The sequence below is a fragment of the Diadema antillarum genome, unplaced genomic scaffold (assembly GCF_040938485.1).
Source record: "Diadema antillarum isolate AM-2024a unplaced genomic scaffold, OU_Dant_1.0 seq00001953_RagTag, whole genome shotgun sequence".
NCBI lineage: Eukaryota > Metazoa > Echinodermata > Echinoidea > Diadematoida > Diadematidae > Diadema > Diadema antillarum.
In genome coordinates this window covers 173523-195212 of record NW_027272613.1, presented here as the reverse complement: position 1 = coordinate 195212, position 21690 = coordinate 173523, and the positions used below count along the sequence as shown (strand labels likewise).

General features: G+C 39.1%; 1 protein-coding gene across 1 annotated transcript in view; it reads left to right on the top strand.

The window, feature by feature from the left end:
• LOC139713365 (histone-lysine N-methyltransferase SETDB1-like) overlaps positions 1-15525 on the top strand; it is a 51003-nt gene extending 35478 nt beyond the window's left edge. Inside the window, exons 19-29 of the mRNA XM_071625102.1 lie at positions 1493-1597; positions 2702-2844; positions 3969-4068; positions 4256-4378; positions 7185-7256; positions 8097-8347; positions 10182-10439; positions 11134-11253; positions 13654-13754; positions 14565-14653; positions 15408-15525. Coding sequence (XP_071481203.1) covers positions 1493-1597; positions 2702-2844; positions 3969-4068; positions 4256-4378; positions 7185-7256; positions 8097-8347; positions 10182-10439; positions 11134-11253; positions 13654-13754; positions 14565-14653; positions 15408-15525 — 1480 coding nt within the window. The remainder of the gene's footprint in view (positions 1-1492; positions 1598-2701; positions 2845-3968; positions 4069-4255; positions 4379-7184; positions 7257-8096; positions 8348-10181; positions 10440-11133; positions 11254-13653; positions 13755-14564; positions 14654-15407) is intronic.
• The last annotated feature ends 6165 nt before the right edge of the window (positions 15526-21690 follow it).

The following is a 21690-nucleotide window of genomic DNA, read 5'->3' as shown; positions in this document are numbered from 1 at the left end:
CGTTCAGTGATCGCCTCGCTGCATTCATCTCTCATTCAGTCATAACAATGCACTAGTGTTAAGCTTTCTTCACGACAATACACATATTACTGTGCAACAATTTCATTTACACTGGCATGGTTAAATGCATGAAACACACGGTGTGTGCATACGTACACGCATGCATGTACATGTAAGGATACAACGATGATACATGTACATGTAAGCAATGCACACAAAGTTGGATTACCTGTCTATAGCGGCCACCTGTCTATAACGGCCACTTTTTCCATCTCCCTTGGGTGGCCGCTATAGACAGGTTTGACTGTGTACAAAATGAAACTAAATGAAGCTTTAGAACATGGCAATGGCATCATGAAAGAGCAGAACAAAAGCAATCCTTATCTGTTTTATATACAGAATATACTTGAATGAAGCTGCTTTCCATGGTCAATAATAGCCAATTCACCTATTCGCACTGCTATAAATGTGTACATTCTGATTGCATTGGACATTGACAAGAGTCAGCTCTTGTGCCTTGGAAGCCAAGTGTTTACAATATAGGGTATATACACTGTATATATCTACCCAAAGAGGGTGGTTTACTACTATGAGGCAATTTTGGTACTATTGAGCTGAAAGCTGAAGGCTTAGTCTAATTTATTCCCCTAATTTGAACCAATCAGAATGGAGGAGTCATTAGTTGTGATGTATAGCTGCTACTATCCCAAGAGCTTCTTGGTGCAGCATCTCTTCTATACTTCATCTGGTAATCTGTAAATGGGAATAAAGCTGCCTGAAGTCTGATCTTAAGGGGAAATTTTTCCTAACATACACATGGATTCAGCATATGCAGAACCACTCAAGAATAGTTTGAGGAAAATCAGACCGTCCATTTCAGAGAAATGATGTATTGTCAAGTGTTCAGTGCTTTTTCGTTGGCATCACTACACTTAAAAGCCAGCATTCTATTAAAGGTGCATGGTCCCCGTGTTTTAGTTAAATGTGTAAGCGGGCGCACGGCGCAAGTTTCCTGTAGAGACCTATGCTATCGACTCCTCTTTAGCGCTTATGCTGTGGCCCACTTCCCCACGTCCGAAGAAGTCCGATCAACTGTAGTCAGTGGTCGGATCACAGTTCGGCTCATGATTCGGCAGAGGGGGATGACAGCTTTAGCAAACTTCTTTTGTGATGTCATAATAACAAGCACATATGCACGCACCCTGGCATTACTACAGACTGCGCGATGCGCATAGAAGACAACGAAGGCAACGTTACTTTTATAGCAACAGCTATGCACTTTACTCTTGATGACAGCTCAACTTCGGTAATCTTCGTATCAATGCTAACGGTGATCGGCAGTATCATCAACAGCGCCCTCTACACTACCGGGACTATGCCCCTTTAAGATCTCTCTAAGTCAGCTACACAGGTAATGAGCTGTTTGTACCACACCTGTATTTTCACCCAAAGTAATTAGCTGTCTGTATTTCTATCATTTTGACCACCTCAGAATCTACGAGTGCAATGACCGTTGTAAGTGCTCCAAGAATTGCCTGAATCGGGTGGTGCAGAACGGCCTGTCCCTCCGGCTCCAAGTCTTCAAGACTACCAATAGGTGGGTTGGCATAGGGAATGGTGTGGAACCACGTCCTTCACCATGGGCGTGGCCTCGCCATGGTTTCCTGTTTTCAGGGGCATCGACCCGCTCACTTTCAATTTCATTTCAGATCAGAGTCAGTACCTGTTTTCCATTGATGATTTCTTTGAGGGGGAAATCCAGTCCAAATTTAAGTTAGTCTGATAAAAGTCGTATGAGTTCAACGGTAAAAATTTGACTGAAATCGGATGAAAAATAAGGAAGTTACGACATTTTGAAGTTTTGCTAATTTCTGCAAAACAGTTCTTGTACAGTACAATGTAGATAAGAATATGCAAATGAGTGAGCTAACCATGTCACAACCGTACAATTTTCCGTTGATCCTGTACAAAAAATGATGAAAATTCAATGTTTCTGTCATTGAAATCTGAAACATGATGTTATTCTTGATTGAATAACTTCAGAATAGTGAACAGTTAGATATACCAGGATTTGAGCCTCTGGCATAATTGCGTTTGAATGAAAAACTGGAAATTTCACAATTTTGTGTACAAACTATATGGTAAGTTGTGAGGGTATGACATGCTCACTTTGCAATTTGCATATTCATATTGACTGTTCAACAACTGTTTCCTGAAAAATTAGTGAATCTTTGAAATGTCCTAACTTCCTTAATTTTCACCAGGTTTTGAGCAAACCTCTACTGTTGAACTCGTAATATTTTACTCTTTCTTATCAGACTAACTTATATTTGGACTGGATTTCCCCTTTAAAACATTTGCCTCAAAGAAGCCCCTGTGTATTGCAGTTACCAATAAAGCAAAAAAACAAAAGCAAAAACAAAAAAGATAGCCAGAGCACCCCCCCCCCCCCCATCTAGTGCTTTTACTTATTTGAAATCACTCAATCCAATGGTAGCGAGGTTTTGAACAAGGATCTTATCATCCTTGCAGTTGGCAAGTTTATAAAGTTGTAGCTAACAGTTGTCTCATAGATGTAAAGCCTTCCTTTCCAAATTCTGTTTTGTGTCCGTCATACGATTTTCCCATGGAAAACTCAAGACTTGTTTTTGCTTAGAGAGGTATCAGCTAAAGTGTGTTTGATACCGTCTGCACTTTGCAGGGGGTGGGGCATCCGTTGCCTTGACGACATCCCCAAGGGGATGTTTGTCTGCACCTACGCCGGGCAGATTTGGGATGAGGAGGAGGCCAACAAGAAGGGCAAGGAGCATGGGGACGAGTACTTTGCAGAGCTGGACTACATCGGTGAGGACCCCTACTAACCCCTTTGATCCTGAGATAGTGTAAAGCCCCCAGGGTTAATACCTGACATGCCCTCTCTTCAGTTACCAGTGGGTTAAGTCGTTGTTCCAAAGGTTCTCATGAGCAACAGGTGGATTAACTCCTAAAGGGAGGGGGCAGTGATGCAGTGGTTTGCATATGCCCCCAATAAAGTGCAATTCCTTTCTTTTTCGCATGTATTTTTGCACTTTCGCATGCATGTTTATTTTGCGAATCTTGGCTCTCTCGAAATTTTTTGAATTAGGATGCCTGCAAAAATGTCTGGTTTTATAGCAGTTGTTTGGACCCAAACACTAAAACAGTTACACCCATGAGTTTAAAATTTTGTTGTCCCTTGTGAATGGCAGACATTTTGCTATTGACAGTGTTTCTGATGCAGGTTGTGTGAGTAGGAATGCAATGATGCCAATGCATAATGCCAACATCTTACTGCAGGCTGTATGTCCATTTGTTTAAGATTGACATAGGATCTTCAGGTGACACGAAACATGGCCAAGATTATGAAAGACGTATGAATGCTGGAAAATGAATGCTGAATGTTGGAGGCTCCATGCTTCGTGGGAGTTCAGTTAGGATTGATTGATTGATTGATTGATTGATTGATTGATTGATTGATTGATTGATTGATTGATTGATTGATTGATTGATTGATTGATTGATTGATTGATTGATTGATTGATTGATTGATTGATTGATTGATTGATTGATTGATTGATTGATTGGTTGGTTGGTTGGTTGGTTGGTTGGTTGGTTGGTTGGTTGGTTGGTTGGTTGGTTGGTTGGTTGGTTGAGTGATCAATTCATTGATTGATGGATGGATGGATGGGTGGATTGATTGATCAGTCAATTGATATGTACTAACAAGATTCTTGTACAGTTAATTTTCCTTTTTTCTTTCACCAGCCACATGTCATAAGAATTCTTCTCTCAAATTTATTGTGTCCTGACCTGTGTTACTTATATATGAATATATGTGACTTTTTTCCACATGTGACTCGGAGAGAAGACCGAGGTTGACAGAGATTTCACACAACTGTACATGAGCTTTTGTGAAAATAACATTTGATTCAACGTTCTCTTATCTGCAGAGGTGGTGGAAAAGTTGAAAGAGGGATATGAAAGCGACGTTGACCCCATCGAAGAGGACTTTTCTGACAAGAACTCCGACGATGATTCCCAAAATGATCAGTAAGTCAAGATTCTTCGAGTTAAAATTTTTCTTAGCCTGATTGTGCTATTGTTATGCTTTTTTTTGGGGGGGGGGAGGGTGTAAGGGAATGATTTAATGTGTTTCAAAGCAGGTGAATGAAAGAACTAAAGAAAGAGTGTCATTGTGGACGACTTGAACCTTTGACCTTTGTTACTCATCTGACAGAACTCAGAGTTCGTCAGACGGGGACTTCCAGACGACCCAATCAGGGATGTCCAGTGATGGGTCAGCCGACTACGTGGGGCCGATTTGGTCGTGTAGTGACTCCAGGAGCTCCTCGAACCAAGGGTGAGTCAGCTTCTCTCTTGCCCCTCACAAATCTTTGGTGATGTTTTGCATTTCCTGTCCTTTGTGCGTTGTGATTACGTCTTGTTCCCACTGTTGTGCAATCCAGTGATTCCGCCACTATTGTGCAATTATTGTAAAAGTGGAAATTTTTGCGGTGTTGAAATTTTCGCGCATTTCGCGCAATCAAAGACTAGCGTGAAAATAAAAGCACATGAATATTTCTGCTTGCCATATGTTTCAGTACCTGATGTCTTGATTCCGCGGAATTAAGAACGCGAAACTCTTCTTGCCCGGCCAAGCATGAAAAAATAAGTCGCGCGAAACTATCCACTTTTACAGTCATAGCTGATCGTGCAAGTTCTGTTTATTTGTTTCAAAATTTGTGCCGCAATTTAAGTCATGGTCTGAATCGTCAAAGAATTATGGTGATCGGATCAGATCTTATCGGATGTTATCATTTTTGTAGGTCATCCGTGGCAATCACATTGATCTTAAAAAAAAAAGTTTTAGACAGTTCCAAAATTGTCTGTGATCAACTTGATTGCCACAACTGACCTCAAGATGTGATGAGATCTGATGTGATCACCACGATTACTTTATGATTCAGTCCACGATTTCAGTAGTGGTGCAGATTGAGTTTGAGTTTAAGTTGATTTTATTTCACAACGGGTCACTCATTTCAGTCAATGGTTATTCTAAATTATAGTGTCCTCTTGTCTGTAAAGATGGGATGTTACTGCAACAGCAATTACCTTATTTTATGGCGATGTTTACTGTAAAACAAGGAATGTTAGCGTGCATTTTAATTCTGCGAATTTCACGAGTGCTATGATTCGCGAAATTAAAAGGCACGCGAAAGTTCTTGTCTACACTATATTCATTGAACGCCAGTGGCAATACGCGAAAATTTCATGCCACAAAAAAGGCTGCCGGCTCCAATTTGCGAAATTTTCATGCCGCGAATATATCGTGCTTTACTGTATGCTGCTTTATTGGGTCTTTTCCTGGGATATTCTTGTTATTGTTTTCTTTTTTTCATTTATTAGTGCTGGTTTAGTTGCAGGGAGATTTCAGATTCCACATTGCATGTTGCATGTCTATACAAACCCTTGTTGATTTGTTCACATTTTTATGCCTCCGCCACGAAGTGGTGCCAGAGGCATTATTTTTTAATTATTAAGATATTGTTGTTATTTTTATGGGCTGTGTGGATTGCATGCTGAGTTGCATTGTTCTCCAATTTGTGCAGATCAGGATTAGTCTAAAATATAGGGTTACATAGAGTTAGGGTAGAGATAATCTCACTAATCCTTTTGAATAAATGGATTTCGTGAAGGACTGTAGCAGCGTTCCACCTGAGTGAGTTGTTCTATTCTCATTACAGTGCAGCATCTTGAGGGAATTACTTGAATACTGACGAATTTCCTGGCCACGTATGACTGAGGGCATGCAGGGATTGTTTTAAGTAAACTTTTCTCTAATCCAGTTGGTATGAATTGATAGCGTTTAGACCAAAAGTCAGATGTGTATAAATGGCATACTATATACTTTAGCAAGTCTCATTTTTGTATAAACAGGACTTCCAGACAATTTTTGTGGGTGGTTAAATTCATGATAGTGGAGGAGAGCAATAGATGGAGAAATGAGTGTGTGCACATTGCATTCAGGTTGGGAGCAGAGTTAACATTTTCACACATTGTTAAATTCGTGAAAAGGACATGACAGACAAAATTTGTGAAAACATAGACCCCGCAAAATATTGTGTATACAGTAGATGATTTGAGTCTACTCCCTAGAATATGCAAGTTTGGGTTTAATATGTACATGGCAATTGACACATTGTGTACAATAAGAGACATCCAATAATAAGCGCACTCTAGATATGTGTCAGAGGTATACCTATTTCACACTTGTTCTTAGTCTGGACTTAAAGTTAACCATGGTTTAGATTGAGACAACCTTAGAGTGGTTTGGCAATGGAAATTAGATCAAGGGAGTAATACATCATGACAGCAACAAATGTTACTTTGGGCTTTTTTTCTTCTTATTTGTGACCCGCTACAACAAAAGGATCCGAAAATCAGGGTAGGACAGTTTTCTGCCATTGGCATTATGGCACTATGACATTATTCCCTTGCTCTTCCACTTTAATTTCATATGCAACACGACTCATAAAAGTACTCGGTTGCGGAGATATCAATGATTTCATCGAGTTGTTTAGGAAATCAGCATTTCAAGAAAAACCACCTTCAAAGTTTTCCTTCTGACGCTGTCGTGATCAAGGGGAGGCAAGACAGTTTCCACCTTTTGACAATAGAAGGACGTAAGCTTCTAGCAACTTCAGCGATGTTCATTCAAGCCGAGCCCCAGTGATCTACGCACGACCAATCAGTAATCTGGATGTCACGCACTGATCAATAAGATCACTCCCTTGTTGCTAGGGGCAGAGACTAGCTGCGGCACGAAATCCAAATCTTCGGACGTGTTTCTGTTCCGTTGAATGTCGGAAAATCATGGCCCAGAAAAATGCTAGTTTCTTTCCTTTCCTTTGATCATTTAGCTTCGAAATTTTGACAGATGATAGACGATACATTAGACTGCGTAATAATGCCGAAAACAGAAATCTGATCGTTTTCACCGATTTTAATGATCTGTGGAACTTGATTTTTCTCGGCTCAGCCATCAGCGACTTTAGGATCCTTTTGTTGTAGCTGGTCACATTTTTCTTAGCCAATTGCATTGCTCTCTTTCCACTTGGGTAAACTTTCCTTCAATTGAAGTGATGGTGTTGTCTCTATCTTTAAAGGGAATCATCAGCCGGTGGTGGGACGCGTCTCGTCTTGCGCAGACAGTCCGAGAACACTGAGCAGAGCCAGTGGTCAGTGAATAATTGATTTTTACTCGTCCGGTCAATCCCTCATTTGTCCGGTCAATCTCTCCCTCATTCCACGCAAAGTAGCACCTTTTGTTTGAAAAGCCCTCACAAATTTCTTCCTATGATTTCACTTGACCGAGAAAAGTGAATTGCTTGAGGCAAAATTGAGAACAAAAGTATCTATCCGTCTCTTATGGTGTAGCAAGGAGAAATGATACAATGTTGGTAGAAAAATTCTATCATTATAAATCTGTAGACATATTTTAGTTGCTGTCAGTAATGTTTGCGAAATGTCTACAACTTTTGTAAATCCTCATTCTCTCTTTAAGGGACCCTGATTAGTTCACTGCAGGTGTTTTCATTCTACACCTGCCAACAGCCTCTCAGAGTTCCATGTCTGATAGAAATGCTTTTGAATTGGAGACCACTCTCATAAAGCCTTTTGGTTTGCTGTTAGTTTAACAGCACATACTAACCTGTTCACATCATTCACGTGGCATGCTTATGATACTTTTATTTCTTTCATTCAAATCTTTTTCAGTCATTATTTTCATCATCCAATAGTTACAATCCGGAATTATTAATATTTCAATTTGCAGATGTAGGCCCTCTTTTTAGTTAAAATATTTCCTGCAGAAATACCATTTGTAGACTTGAAGTTGTGTTGTAACTACAAGTTCTACATTTCTGTGAGTGTGCGTACGTGAGCGCTAGACTACAGTTTTCTATGCTCAGCCAATTCTAGTTGTTGTTGTTTTTTTTAATTCAATGCCATTTGTCAAGTATCAGAATTCCACCACTGTGTGGTCTAAAGCTGTAACTCGTACGCTCTGATCTAAACAGGTCAGTTTCCTCTGCCAGCAGCGACACCAAGAAGGCTCCCGAACCGCCCCTCAGTGCCGGCAAGAAGGCGCTGGTGACGGCGGCAGGAGGAGACACCCGCGGGAGTGCCGAGAAGTCCGAGGCTGTCATCCTCAAATACGGCTACAACCCCAGCCCCTCCAAGGACTACTTGGATCCAAAGAAGGTTGCAGCTATCCGGCAGCGCAAGCAGGCCCAGCAAGAGGCCAGACTCAAGATGGCGGAGAAAGAAAGTTAGTGGAACTTTTTTGTTGGTGTTTTGTTGTTGTTATTTGTTATTCTTATCGTTGTTGATGTTCATTATGTGTTTTCCCCAAGAGACAAATTTATTTGCCAAACTACGGATGAGTGGAAGTGACATAAGTGGGATTCAAATATAGGTGAATTGGCGTGATACAAATCATAAGATTTGCATCGCTATCAAAATCTTGTGGTATTTGCCCGTATGGACACAAAAATCCCACTAATTATCGTGATCAGCATTGCGACGCAGATACCAAGACATCTTGGGCTTATTTCTGAATTATTATGATAATTCGACCTGCAGTGAGCATGTAAATGCTGGAGCAAATAATCTCAAGATATTATATCCCATCATTCATAGCGCACATCAGTGGGCGCACCACAACAACAGCGCACAAACCACACCACTGTGACGCACAGGAACCATAGGCCAAAGAGAAGCACACGCAGTGAAGCGCAGTGTGTGTTGGGCAGATGTCACACTTGCACAGATTTGTTGGCAAATTCTTGCGATGGGCAAGTAGTCGGATATTTCTGCCCATGTGATCGATTGCAAGAAGTCTCAAGATTTGAATTCTGATTGTTAGTGTTAATTTGACTTTGTGATGCGTTTGTGGTTGATGGTGAAATAAGTTGAACAGTATACAAATGACGCACAGGTCTGAGTGCGTCAGTCGGAATTGTGTGCATAAGGTAACTATGGAATGCTTAACCCACGAGGCGAAGCCGAGTGGGTTTAGGCTAAATTCCATAGTTACCGCATGCACACTATATTCCGACTGACGCACGAAAAGACATGTGCGTCATTTGATTTATAGAATGGGTAATTTTCTTGTCAAAAACCCAGTTTTCTATCGTGTTACCCGATGACAAAATTACTGGATGCATTTCCTTTTGGCTTTCCGTAAAGGGCATGCATACCCGTACTTACGGTTTTTACTGGATGCATGGCCAGCCATGCATAAGTTTTTACTGGATGCATGGCCAAGCCGAGTGCGCGAACGCTTGCTTTAGTGCGCGAACCTTTGTTACAAGTACGCGTACTCTTGCTAAGTGCGCGATAACATGTTTACCACTGTGACTCAGCGTGCGGCCAGTAAAAATGAACACATAGCTCTCGACCAATCAGATCGCAGGATTCTCGCTACCCATTCTATAATAGTATTTGATAGCTAATAGTCTTGCAATGTCCATTACAGTCACTTCAGCTATGACATATGCTAGGTCTACGGTTCATCGTGTGTGAGTCCTGAAAAGGACTGTTGGAATGAAAGAGGACGGACAGACGGAATGAAAGAGGACGTCGAGTCCTTCTCCTTGCCCCACACTCTTCTCTGGCTCACAGTCCTTTTTATTACTACACACACTCTAGAAAGAATACTCTCGCTCACTTTCTCGCTTCTTCCTCTTCTATCATCTCATTTCCTCTCTCATGCCAACAGTCCTTTTCAGGACTCACACATATGAACCCTAAACCGAGCATATGCTATGTACAACACCATGCAAACTTCTTCCTCCAAAGATCACTTCAGCTATGTATCTTCTTCTTTTTTTTTAATCAGTGATTCTTGCATCAAATTGTTTTTTTTTTGTTATAATAGACCAGTTGCCCTTCATTAACAAATATTATAATTCTTATGACTCTTGTCTAGCATTCAGGAGGTCGTGGGTTTGAGTCCCTCTGAAGTGTGCATCCCCATGATTATATCCAACTGATGAGTATTTTTCTTTGTCTTGATGTTCTCTCCTGGATAGAGGGGAAAGGAGGAGGAGGATACGAGGATGATGACGATGACGACGACGATGACATCCAGATCATTTCAGTGGATCCGCCAAAGAACGCTGCAAATCCAGGGCAAGTGAAAATCGAGAAAACCGCCGCCGACAAAAAGCCTGTTGCTGAGGACATCAAAGAAGAACCATCGGCCTCGCAAGACGACGCCATCAGCAAGAGGACGTCGGAGCTCGCGATCTCGTACAAGGGAACCGCCGTGAAGGAAGAGAGCAAAGATGGAGTGAAGGTGGAAACAAAAGATGAGCCTAATTCTGAAGAGACTGATGACAAGAAACTGGTGAAACCAAGTGAGTATCCCTGCTTAGAATCGATGATGTTATCATCGCTCAGGAGTACAGTAATTTTTTTTTTTCTCAATAGTATTCTTTGGACCAGTGAAATCATTTTGTAATAATCAACAGTTCGTTGTATCAAGGTTCGAAACACTGTAAAGTGCAGAAAAACAAATAATAACAACTTTGGGAACAGGTAAAGTACTGGTACTGTGCTATACAAAGAATTTGTTTTGGTTCAAGTAAAAATGAGAAAGTACATTTAGTTTCTCATCTGGATTTTAGGAGAGAGGGAGTGCAGGAGGTCCTTAGTATTTGATGTCTAACTATCTTTATCTAAAGATGCATGAATTAGCATAAATGATAAAAGAAGGGCAAATAATAACTCTACAGTTTTGTAGATGACGTAGCAGGTAATGTGTGTGCCAATTTTTGTCGCGATTGCAAAGTTGACAGCTGATATCGGGGGGGGGGGGGGGGGGGGGGGGGCTTTGGAGGCAAACGGTGATGTGCATGACCTAAGCTCGACAAAATTGTTGAGGACATAAGTTTTGGATGATTCTCTTATTCCTATGTCTTTGAAACGACATTGTCCGTCCAAGTGTATTCACCGGTTTAGAAGGAAAGTTGAATCTCGAACTTGAACTGACATAAGAGATTCCCATGGGGCAATTTTTTTTTTTGGTTTTTTGTTTTGTTTTTTACGCAGGAGTCATCACAGGACCGCGTGCCAGGAAATCCACCTGCTCCCGAAGGAAGAGACTGCGTTACCATGGCAGCCCTGGTGCAGCATCACAACCGGTGGATGAGGAGGAGGAGAAGAAAGAAGGTAATAATGTTAATCAATTTCACAATTACAGTACTATAAAAGCATGAATTTTCACACAAATCATTTTTTGTGCTCTTCTGGGTAAGATGATACTTGTGTGGTTTTAATTTCACAGACAGCCACAGAAGATGATGTCTTTGGCAGCACATATTGTATTGGAAGGGAACTGGTCCACGTAATGGCAACAAATTCATCCATGCTACAGGACTAGTGAATGTGAAGAAAACTACAGATATCATACCGTCAAAGTGGAGAGTTTTGCAGTGTGGAAATTTTTGCACAATTCTCGCAACCAAAAAGCAGTGCAAAATAGAGAACACACAAATTGTTTGCCATGTTATGTGTTCCACTGATAAATGTTTTTATTCCGTGGAATGAAAATTATGCAAAATTCCTCTTACCCAGGCCAAGCGCAAAAAATTACTTTCGCAAAAAGAAACAACTTTTACAGTAACAATTATACCCGTGCAATAGAACTTACCTTAAAGTGAAAGATATAAGATAATTTTGCACATAACAAGGAAAAGATTCACATGCTTTTATTGTCGTGCCACTTTCTCATCGTGCAAGATGCCCCCAAATTTTCACACCACACAAAATTTCCACTTTTGTAGTAATTGCTTCATAATAAGCATTATGTTGATAAAACAGGTGACATAGATTTCACACAGACAATATCTAGACAAGTGTCTGATAAATGTAACCGACACGGGTCCATTATTTTACTTGCCCACCAGAGAGTTTTACTTCCCGTGGGCAAGCAGGCAGCATCTTGTATTGATGTGATATGATGAAATTAACACTGGAGGAATCTTAATGACATTAAAAATGATACATTTATAAGAACACATTTTGAAATTAATGTCATATTGTCATCTTATTCACAGTGATTATCAAGGAGGTGTGGATTGTGATTTGGTGTTACTGAGAAAGAAAAATGAATAAACATTACGATAATTGTGTCTGTGAATATAATCTGTTTCTGCAAGAGAGGAGAAAAGAAATTTGCCCAAATCTTGATTGGCTTTTCTGGTTCTGATTGATGATAATGATGATGATGATGATGATAATAATAATAATAATAATAATAATAATAATAATAATAATAATAATAATAATAATAACAGTAATAATAATAATGATAATGATAATGATAATGATAATAATAATAATAATACTAATACTAATACTAATACTAATACTAATACTAATACTAATACTAATACTAATACTAATACTAATACTAATAATAGTGTATACTTCTATAGCGCAACAGTCTATCAAAAAGATGCTCATGGCGCTTTTAGTCTGAAGGTTAGGAAAAGAAAGAAAGAAAGAAGACAAAGAAAAAAAGGAATTATAATATGACATCTTCACTTTTTTTATTGTGTTTTCCCGAATCAAGTTTTTGCTTTATCCCTTTTTATTAGGCATTTTGCTGTATATTTCCTTCTTTTTTGTTTCCCCCAAGCATTTTACTCATTTCAAGCAACACTTGGCAGTATATCCAACCATTGCGTGGCAGTATCCGCACTTGTCGACTGAAAAAAAAAAAAGAGAAAAAATTGATGCTGTTAATACACTGTTATTTACAGCAAGCATTTTTGGACCTGACTTCTTACTTTGTTGTTACAAAATGCTGTTATATGTGACCCTGCACCACAAAACCAACAAAAAGTTGTCAGACATGGATTTTTAGTTACGAGCAGATCCTGAAAGAGCAGACTCTAAGCTTTTAAATGATGTATAACTCGATTCAAATGGACTCCCCTAACCTACATGTACCTAAATACTGGAAAGATAGCACACACTCTGGAAAAGTGTGAACTGAGAAAGCAGGCTCTGAAGTACAGAGTCTATTCAAGTGTTTATAATCTCTACCAAGCCGTGCTAGCTGTGTGAAGAAAGGGACAAAACACAGGATGTAAACCACTGGAGCAACAACAATGAAGAGACTATCAGATTAAGCTGAAATTGGGCGTAGTCTATTAGCACATTCTGTCCATAATTAGCACCAACTTTCAGAGCAGTTGGCATTCTCCATTCAAAAGTTATAAGACGAGAGTAAAGAGTGTACAAAGGATTTGAAGAAGTGAAACAGGGCCTCTAAAGACATACGTGATTATTCTACTCTCCCCCAAAAAGGTTTGTAGAAAAACTGCTGAAAACACACTTTCCCATTCATGTTATGATCTCAAACTAAAGAAAAATTCAGAAGGATAACTCTTTCAGAAAATATGAAAAACTCAACATTGACTTGATTGATCCATTTCACCTTTTTTGAGTCCTCACATAAAATCAAGGGCCCCGACTTTTTGTTTGTTTTGTGATGCACGGTCACATATATGGTGTTCATTATAAAAGGGATTTACTCTGTATTTGTGTTGTTCAAATTTTCAGCGAAAGTGGATCTGCCGGCGAACACTCGCAGCCTGTTTGGAGAGAAGCACTGCTACGTCATGGACGCAAAGAACATGGGAAACTTGGGAAGATATCTGAATGTGAGTGCTGTGGAAAGTTCTTCCTACTTGTGAGATCTAGAATATTTGTGGTTCTAAAGAACATTCAAATCTTTCCTTTCAAGAAAAGGTAGCAATGTCATATACTAAATAAAGTGCAGTCGCGTTTTCATGGGTCGGAAAAAATTCTTATGAGATATGACAATCTGTCCAGGCTTTAACCCAAATGTTTATTTTTAGCAAAGTCCAAAACAAACAATTTTTTTCTGAAATATATGCCAATCCCCATAAGACTGACTGTCACTTAAGTTTCATTGGTCTTGATTGTGCTGTGCTTTTTGTTTTGAATGACACACACATGATATGTGATAAGGCAGGGCTCGACTCTAATGGTGGCCAGGTGGCCCAGGGCCACCAAAAATGAAAGTCGGGCCACCAAATTTCAAAAAAGGGCAAAATTGGTGGCCCACCTCGGGCCACCAAAATTGTTTGAAAAGTATGTCAATAAATTCATAACTTTTTGCGCCAGAAATTAGCAGTTAAATTTGTTTAAAGGATGGATGAAAAGGACTGAATGAGTGCCTGAGAGTGAGTGTTGCAAGTTTGTTGAAGTTTATTTATGAGTAGATATGTCCAACTTCTAATTCTTACTATCATAAACTTAAATATTTGACTCATAAAAAAAGAAGGACTTTTAATGTTTTTTATTGTTCTTTTTTGGGGGGGACACCAAATTTTTCTCTTGGGCTACTAAAAATTTGAAATTTAGGATTTTGGTGGCCCCATCGGGCCACCAAACAAAAAAGTTAGTGTTGAGCCATGGATAAGGCTTCTTTTCTTTTCCCCCCACAGCATAGCTGCAGGCCAAACCTGTTTGTTCAGAACGTCTTCGTGGATTCTCATGACCTGCGGTTCCCTTGGGTAGCATTTTTCGCTGCTGAGTAAGTCTGATTCTCTGTTTTTATGTTCTCTGTCGCGCTGAAGTTATGGAAATAAACAATTCCAATTATGCATTCATGACCTTATCTTTGTTATTCCTGTGTGCACGTAGAATTTGAATATCACCCAAGTCAATGTCTTTTCCTTGGTCCTGTCAAGATCGACTAACAGGGAGTCCACTGTTTAACCACAAAAAAAAAAAAAAAATACTGGGGAGGGGGCTTTTTGGGCCCCCCCTTGACATTTTTCACGATAAATCTGTAATGTAAAAATCTCGCGCCGCAACGTTTCATGACTTTTTTCTTTGAAGTCTTGCACAACTTTTGAGACTAAATTCGCAACACCCGAGCACGTGGTTCTGAAGTTATGTAATATTTTGTAAGTGCATGTCAGACCCGAAATTGCTTGATCCAGGAATTTTCATGGATTCTTGAAGTATTTTTCATCTTTTGGCATGCAGTATATGGTCAACGAACTTGGGGTTCAAGCTGTGCATATTGGAAGTTTACATACTAGCACTAACGCGCATGCTCTGCTCGGGCAAGGCGCCATTCAATGACGTAAACAAAAGGCTTCTATTTTGGGAAATTGCGTGTGTGTAAGAGTGGAAATGAGATGCTGGCATAACAGAGGTCTGTGCTCTCTGAGTGCTTTTCTAGTTATAGTTGTTTTCATTTTATAAACAGGAGTGCTCTGTTGTAGAGTTGTATTGCTCTTACCATTTTTGTGATTATTTTACATCTTCATCTTCATCAGCTACATCCGAGCTGGAGTGGAGCTGAACTGGGATTACAACTACGAGGTGGGATGTGTTCCCGGGAGAGAGATTAAGTGCTTCTGCGGTGCCACAAACTGCCGGGGCCGGTTACTATGATATCAGCATCCTCCCAAGAGCGACGTTGTCATCATATTTTTCTACATCATTTTGACCCCTTGACGCTATACAGTATTTTTTTTTTTTTTTTCAATGTGAAGATTTGTTTTGAATCCATGGACTGGAAAAATTGATGTACATATTTCGCAACAAGACCGAACATGAGAATTCATTTCTCTCTGTTGTGTGTGTGTGTGTGTGTGTGTGTGTGTGTGTATATGTGTGTGATTTGCTGACAGCTCAAAGTCAAGTGGCATTCACAGACTTTTCTGAATTTGTCTCATTTCATATCAGTAGGCATTCCCTGTAAGGAAAAGTAAGAGAAGTCTTTAAAAGAACAGATTTTACAGGTCTCCGTCCGTCCAAAAATAATTTCTGAAACTACTCAACGAAAAAAAAAAAAGTTTTGTTATTTTCAAATGTGTTTTCCAAAGACTCCTGCAGTAGGTACCTTCTCCAGTATTTTTGTTTGTTTGGTTGTTTTTTTTCAGGGGGGTGATACTTGGACTTTAATTAAAGAAAGTTATGTTCAGTGCACTAATTCATTGTGATTATAGTAGCATAGTTACATTGAATGTTGGGGTGGGGGGACATAAGGGTCTTACAAAAATGACAGTTGTAAATTATCAACTAAAACCAAGATTTTGATTATCCTGTGTATACACACACGCACACATGCACACACACAAAAAGGAGTAGTGGCAAAATAAAACAGTACCCCCTCTTCTGAAGCCCACTTACACTACACGATATGACTGGTCGCACAACTAGAGATACGAGCCGGGTCATGTGACCAGTCGCAGTCGCATGACTTGAGACCGCACACCATACGATCAGACTACACTGCTAGGCTTACGACCGTCCTGGCTTCGGTACATTTATACTGTAGCCTGACTGGCTGAAAGCCCATGACTGGTTGTGAGAATGTGAACTGCCCAATTTGTACTAGAAGCATTGCAACCCAGTCGCACTACTGTAAACTGGCAGGGCAGGTGACGTCACACATCCGGTCTTATGGTTGTACAAGTGGTCAATTGTGGCAAAGTCGTGTAGTGTGCAGTAGACTTTACTTGCCAAAGTGGCTGCTACCGATTTCTCTATTTGATGAAAACATTAAACATTGAAATATAGACTTTAGTGTTTTTCTGTGTATGATTGTAGTGGAATTTTCATTGTTGAGTTCACTGTACTTGGCAAAAGTCAGCTTGGGTGCCTAGGGGCATTGCACTTTGCGATTCTTGTCGTTCCTCAGGAACAGTTAGCCAATAGGATCGGATAATCTTGAAGATGGTTGCTTCGATTGAGGTCAGTATGAGTAATATCTAAGTAACCATTGATTTTTGTGCTTTGCCCAGAGCGACATCACAAGGTTTATTGCTACTTTGTCTACTATCAGATGGTCTACTTCCCAGTTCGTCTAACACCACTCGGCTAAACTCTTTTGGTCTACTATCAATTTCGTCTAATGCCCGATTGGTCTAATCCCTACTTGGTCTAATGCCCAGTTTGGCTAATTATCGTTTTGTCTAATGACCAGATGGTCTAATTGTAATCTTGTCTCCTTGGATTTTTCCCACTTTGTCTAATAATGTGAGTATTAGACGAAGTGGGCATAGCCCATCTGGAAGTAGACCGACTGGAAATGATTCTAAGTAGCTATTGGACTAAATGGTCAATAGACAAACTGGTTGAAGACCAAATGGGATTAGACCATGTGGGTTGAAACAAAATGGCTATTAGACGAAGTGGGAGTAGACCAAATGATAGATCACCCATTCCAACACATGCTGGCTATACTTATCAAACATTATTCATGTCTACATGTAACTGACCTACCTCCAGTTAAAAGTGTGGTGCATAATTAAACATGTTGGTAATTGGCTGTCTTTGCATTTTGAATCAGACCGAAGTAAAAAATGGCTGCCTCAGAGCAAGTCACAATCCTGGATGGTGCTGGGCTATAAGCCTTACTTAAAGGGCAAGTTCATATTCACAGACATTTTGGTTGAGTGAATGCAGCTTTATGTAGAAGAACACAGTAATGAATGTTTGAGGAAAATCAGACAATCTTTTCAAAAGTTATGAATTTTTAAAGTTTCTGCTCACTCACAGCTGGATCAGAAGACTACTATAGCTTGTGATGTCACTTGTATACAACGATATAAGGAAAGTATAAAGAAAATTCAACATATTTTCACTTTTCTTGCAAAAACAAAAGAACACTCGACTTCTTTCTTTCAGAAGGCAGGGGGAATAATATCACCCTTTAACATACATCAGTAACAAGTCGAAGAAATGTGCACTTATTCAAAAAGTAAAGTTTTGTGAAATTCTCTTTTTATTTTCCTTATATTGTTGTATGCATGTGGCATCATACACTCTAGTAGTCTTCTCATCCAGCAGTGACTGCGCAGATACTTTAAAAATTCATAACTTTTGAACAGATTGTCAGATTTCCCCAAAACTCTTCTCACTGATGTGTTCTACTAATATTGTTGCATTCACTCAATCCTCATGTATATGAAGGTGGACTTGTCCTTTACCTCTGTCTGTGCCATGGTGGAAACCTCATGTGTGCCACATTATTCTGAGACATCAATGTAGTTATGCTTTGAGAAAACATTTTGTTTTTTAAATCTATGCACCTTCTACAGATTTTCGTTAAGCTTGACATATAGTGAGCACAGTTGTAGAGAAAATGCCTAGCTTTGCGCTGATGTAAATTGTATGACAAATCTATGATTGTATTTCTTTCAGATGACCAATAACAGCAAAATACTGTAAAGGCACGACTGTTACACAGAACACTGTGACAAAACAATGACAGAAACTTCGAATTTACACCCAAATCCAGTAGGATTTTGTGCACAGCAGGGTGCTACCTAACTTTATTTTACCACTTTCCCAGTTGAGCAAGCAGATTTTCAAATTTGTTGCAAAACACTTGCCCAAACATTAATTTTACTTGCCCGGAAAAAAGTCCAAAATATAACGTAATAATATAGAAAATCATGTGTTAGTCCAGGTCTTTTTGCATAAACAACACACATTGATTTGCATTCATAAACACAAAAAATAAGAAACTTGTTCCAATCGAATGTTGCCATTGCATGGCATTGGGGCTTCTTCACATAAGTGTTGGAAAGTTGCTGAAATGAAATATAAAGTGTTTTGCATCACTAAAAAGCCATTATCTATGGGCATTTGTATGGTTGACATTATGGGTTCGTTGGGGGGGGGGGGGGGGGGGGGGGGGGCAATATGTGAATAAACGGTGACTTTAAAAACTTTTTGCTTGCCCAGTTCGGACAGGCACTATTATTGTTGAAAGCCACTTAAGAGCGTGTGCTTTCTTTTCAATAATTAGATAGTGTAGGAGAGTCCATTTCAATTGGGCTATACATTATTTTAAAGCTGAGAGTCTGCTTATTCAGAATCTGCCCTTACTAAAGATCCAAGTCTGACGACTTTGTGTTGGTTTTGTGATGCTGGGTCACAAATATTTCTTTGTTTTTGACCCCGATATAGCAAGAATCCTGATAAAAGAATAGTGATCACTTATATATACGAGGATTTGGGCCTCGGGCATCACTGCATTTGAATGAAAAATTGGAAATTTAAACATTTTATGTACTAACTATTAAAATTGTAAGTTTAGAGGGAATGACATGCTCACTTTGCCATTTGCATATTCATATTGACTGCACAAGAAGTGTTTACCCCCCCCCCCCCCCGAAAAAAATGTTACTTCAAAATGTCATAACTTCCTTATTTTTAATCCGATTTCGATCAAAATCATACTGTTGAACCCGTAATAATTTACTCTTTCTTGTCAGACTAACTTATATTTGGGCTGGATTTCCCCTTTAATACTTCATTGTTTTTGTGCGCTGATGTATAGTGAGGAAAAATTATTTAACAACTCGTGTGTCATGGTTTTTAAGTCCTCAATTTAACAAGGTTCTGCTGTTTAAAGAGGTTGGACGTGACAAATCTTGTAACAAGGGGGTTTTCTAGATCCATGCTCTTTATATTTGTTGTTGTAGTTTTGTTTTGTTTTGTTTTTGTTTTGTTTTTTGCCCTGAACCCTGATATATTGAGAAAACTGATATGAAGCCTACAGGATGGGCTGTCATATTGTGGCGGGTGTGGGAAAAATGGGCTGAAATGTGTAAAATAAATGAATATGGAAATACTGACTGTCTAAAAGGATCGTGAAGATAACTTTATTTGTGTTAATTTATGTCTGATGAATTCAGGGATTTGTGTATGTGAGTGTGTGTGTGTGTCTGTATGCTTTTATCTTGGCAAAAAACTAAAGTAGGTTCACTCCCCTGGATCTGTCACCGACAACCACCCTCATAACTTAAAAGGATCGTATAGTTTTGGTTGAGATTTAACTTCAAGTTTCTAACATTTTGTGGTGAGATAATGAGAAATCTGTTATGAAATATGAAAGAGCGTGTAAGTTCATTTGATAAAAATTGGTTTTGAAATGGCTCAGCGAGATATCCAAAACAGAGCGACTATAGTAAGTGTGGGACCCTCACTTTATTATGATCGCTTTGTTTTACTTTTTGTTTTTGGATGTTCCAGTCATTCCAAACCGGATTTTCATCAATATAAAGTTTTAATTCCTCTGAAAATGGTATGCTCTGTACTATTTCATAAGTCATCCCTTTAATGTTACCATATAAGAATTCACCCTTACCGACTCGTTTCCCCAATCGCGACAACTCCTTGTTTGTCCTGACGTTTTGGCTTTGAACACTGTGGAAAAATGACAGCGAGATATACGACACAATGAACAATAAATACATAATTTGTCACTATCTTACAAATATGTCTTTGGGATTGTACTAGTGATTAATTTTTGCTGTCAAGAAATGGCAAGTTCAACATCACAAATCACCAATTGTGGCATTGAAGAGGGACACCATTTTTTTGTGTATTGATAGACATCTACCTATGTTTTCATTGGTTACCAAAAAATGTTGTGACCAAAATGTTTGAAAGCTGCTTTGTGCATTCAAAAATAGTAATAAATGCCCCAAAATCATTGTAAAAAGACCTGTGCAGATTTCAGCACATTTGAAATTGTGATACAGGTGTGTAAATCATATTGAGTGCCAAGACACAAATAGGGGGATGGCTAGTAACTAATCAGTGGGAATGCTGGAGGATGATTGTTCCAATCCTTGTGGAATTCATTTAAGAGTACTTATGAAGAGTTTGTTCGCAAAAACCGATAAGTCCATATTTGCCAAATGGAAATATTTGCGATTAAAGGTCAAGAAAAATAAAGAGGAATAGTAAAAACAATTTTGGCTTCTTTTGACCATAACTTCAAAATATACCCTTATATGTGGTGACCAATATATCATTTAAAAGGTATTATTTTGTACTTTATGACAGAGATTGTACTTCAAAATCTCAAAAATGGACTTATCGGTTTTTGCGAACTAACTCTTCATATCTTTTGTTGTGTGAAAATTATTTGCTCAGAATGGTCTCATGTTCAAGCAGTAATAATCATGCAGTTCAATGTTTGCAGGTTAGCATGCCTGACAGTGGCTTGTTGTTAAACTGCACATAATTTGAATATGAGATCGTTCTGAAGCAAATAATTTTCACACAACGATAGACTTATAATGTACTCTTAAATGAATCGCCTCCCTGAATGAATATCACAAGAATTAACAATCATCCCCAGCATTCCCACTGACTCCCACTGATCAGTTACTAGCTGTAATAGTAACAAAAGGGTATACAAAATGTACCTCGAAAAGCTTTTCTTTTATTGGTAATAACCTTGAAAATGCAGCTGAAAAAAAGCTCAATCAATTATCCATATCTGAGTTGTTACTGAGACGGAGTTTACCTGGATCTCTCTGGAATAAAAGTCGGTATACCGATTTTTACTTTAGATCTGAAAATACAAATGTACTCCAAAACAGCTTATCTCTCGGCAATTCGCGTCAGCCCGGTAAATTTCTGGGTAGCCTCTTTCGATATATTGCAAGCAAATATGCAATACTGCATGACGGGTTCTCAAACCCTTACCAAAACTATGTTTTCACTTTTGAAGAGTGCAGCGTGTACACTAAACACACACGGCATCTACACGGATCAACACTGATCAACACAGCATCTACACGGATAAAC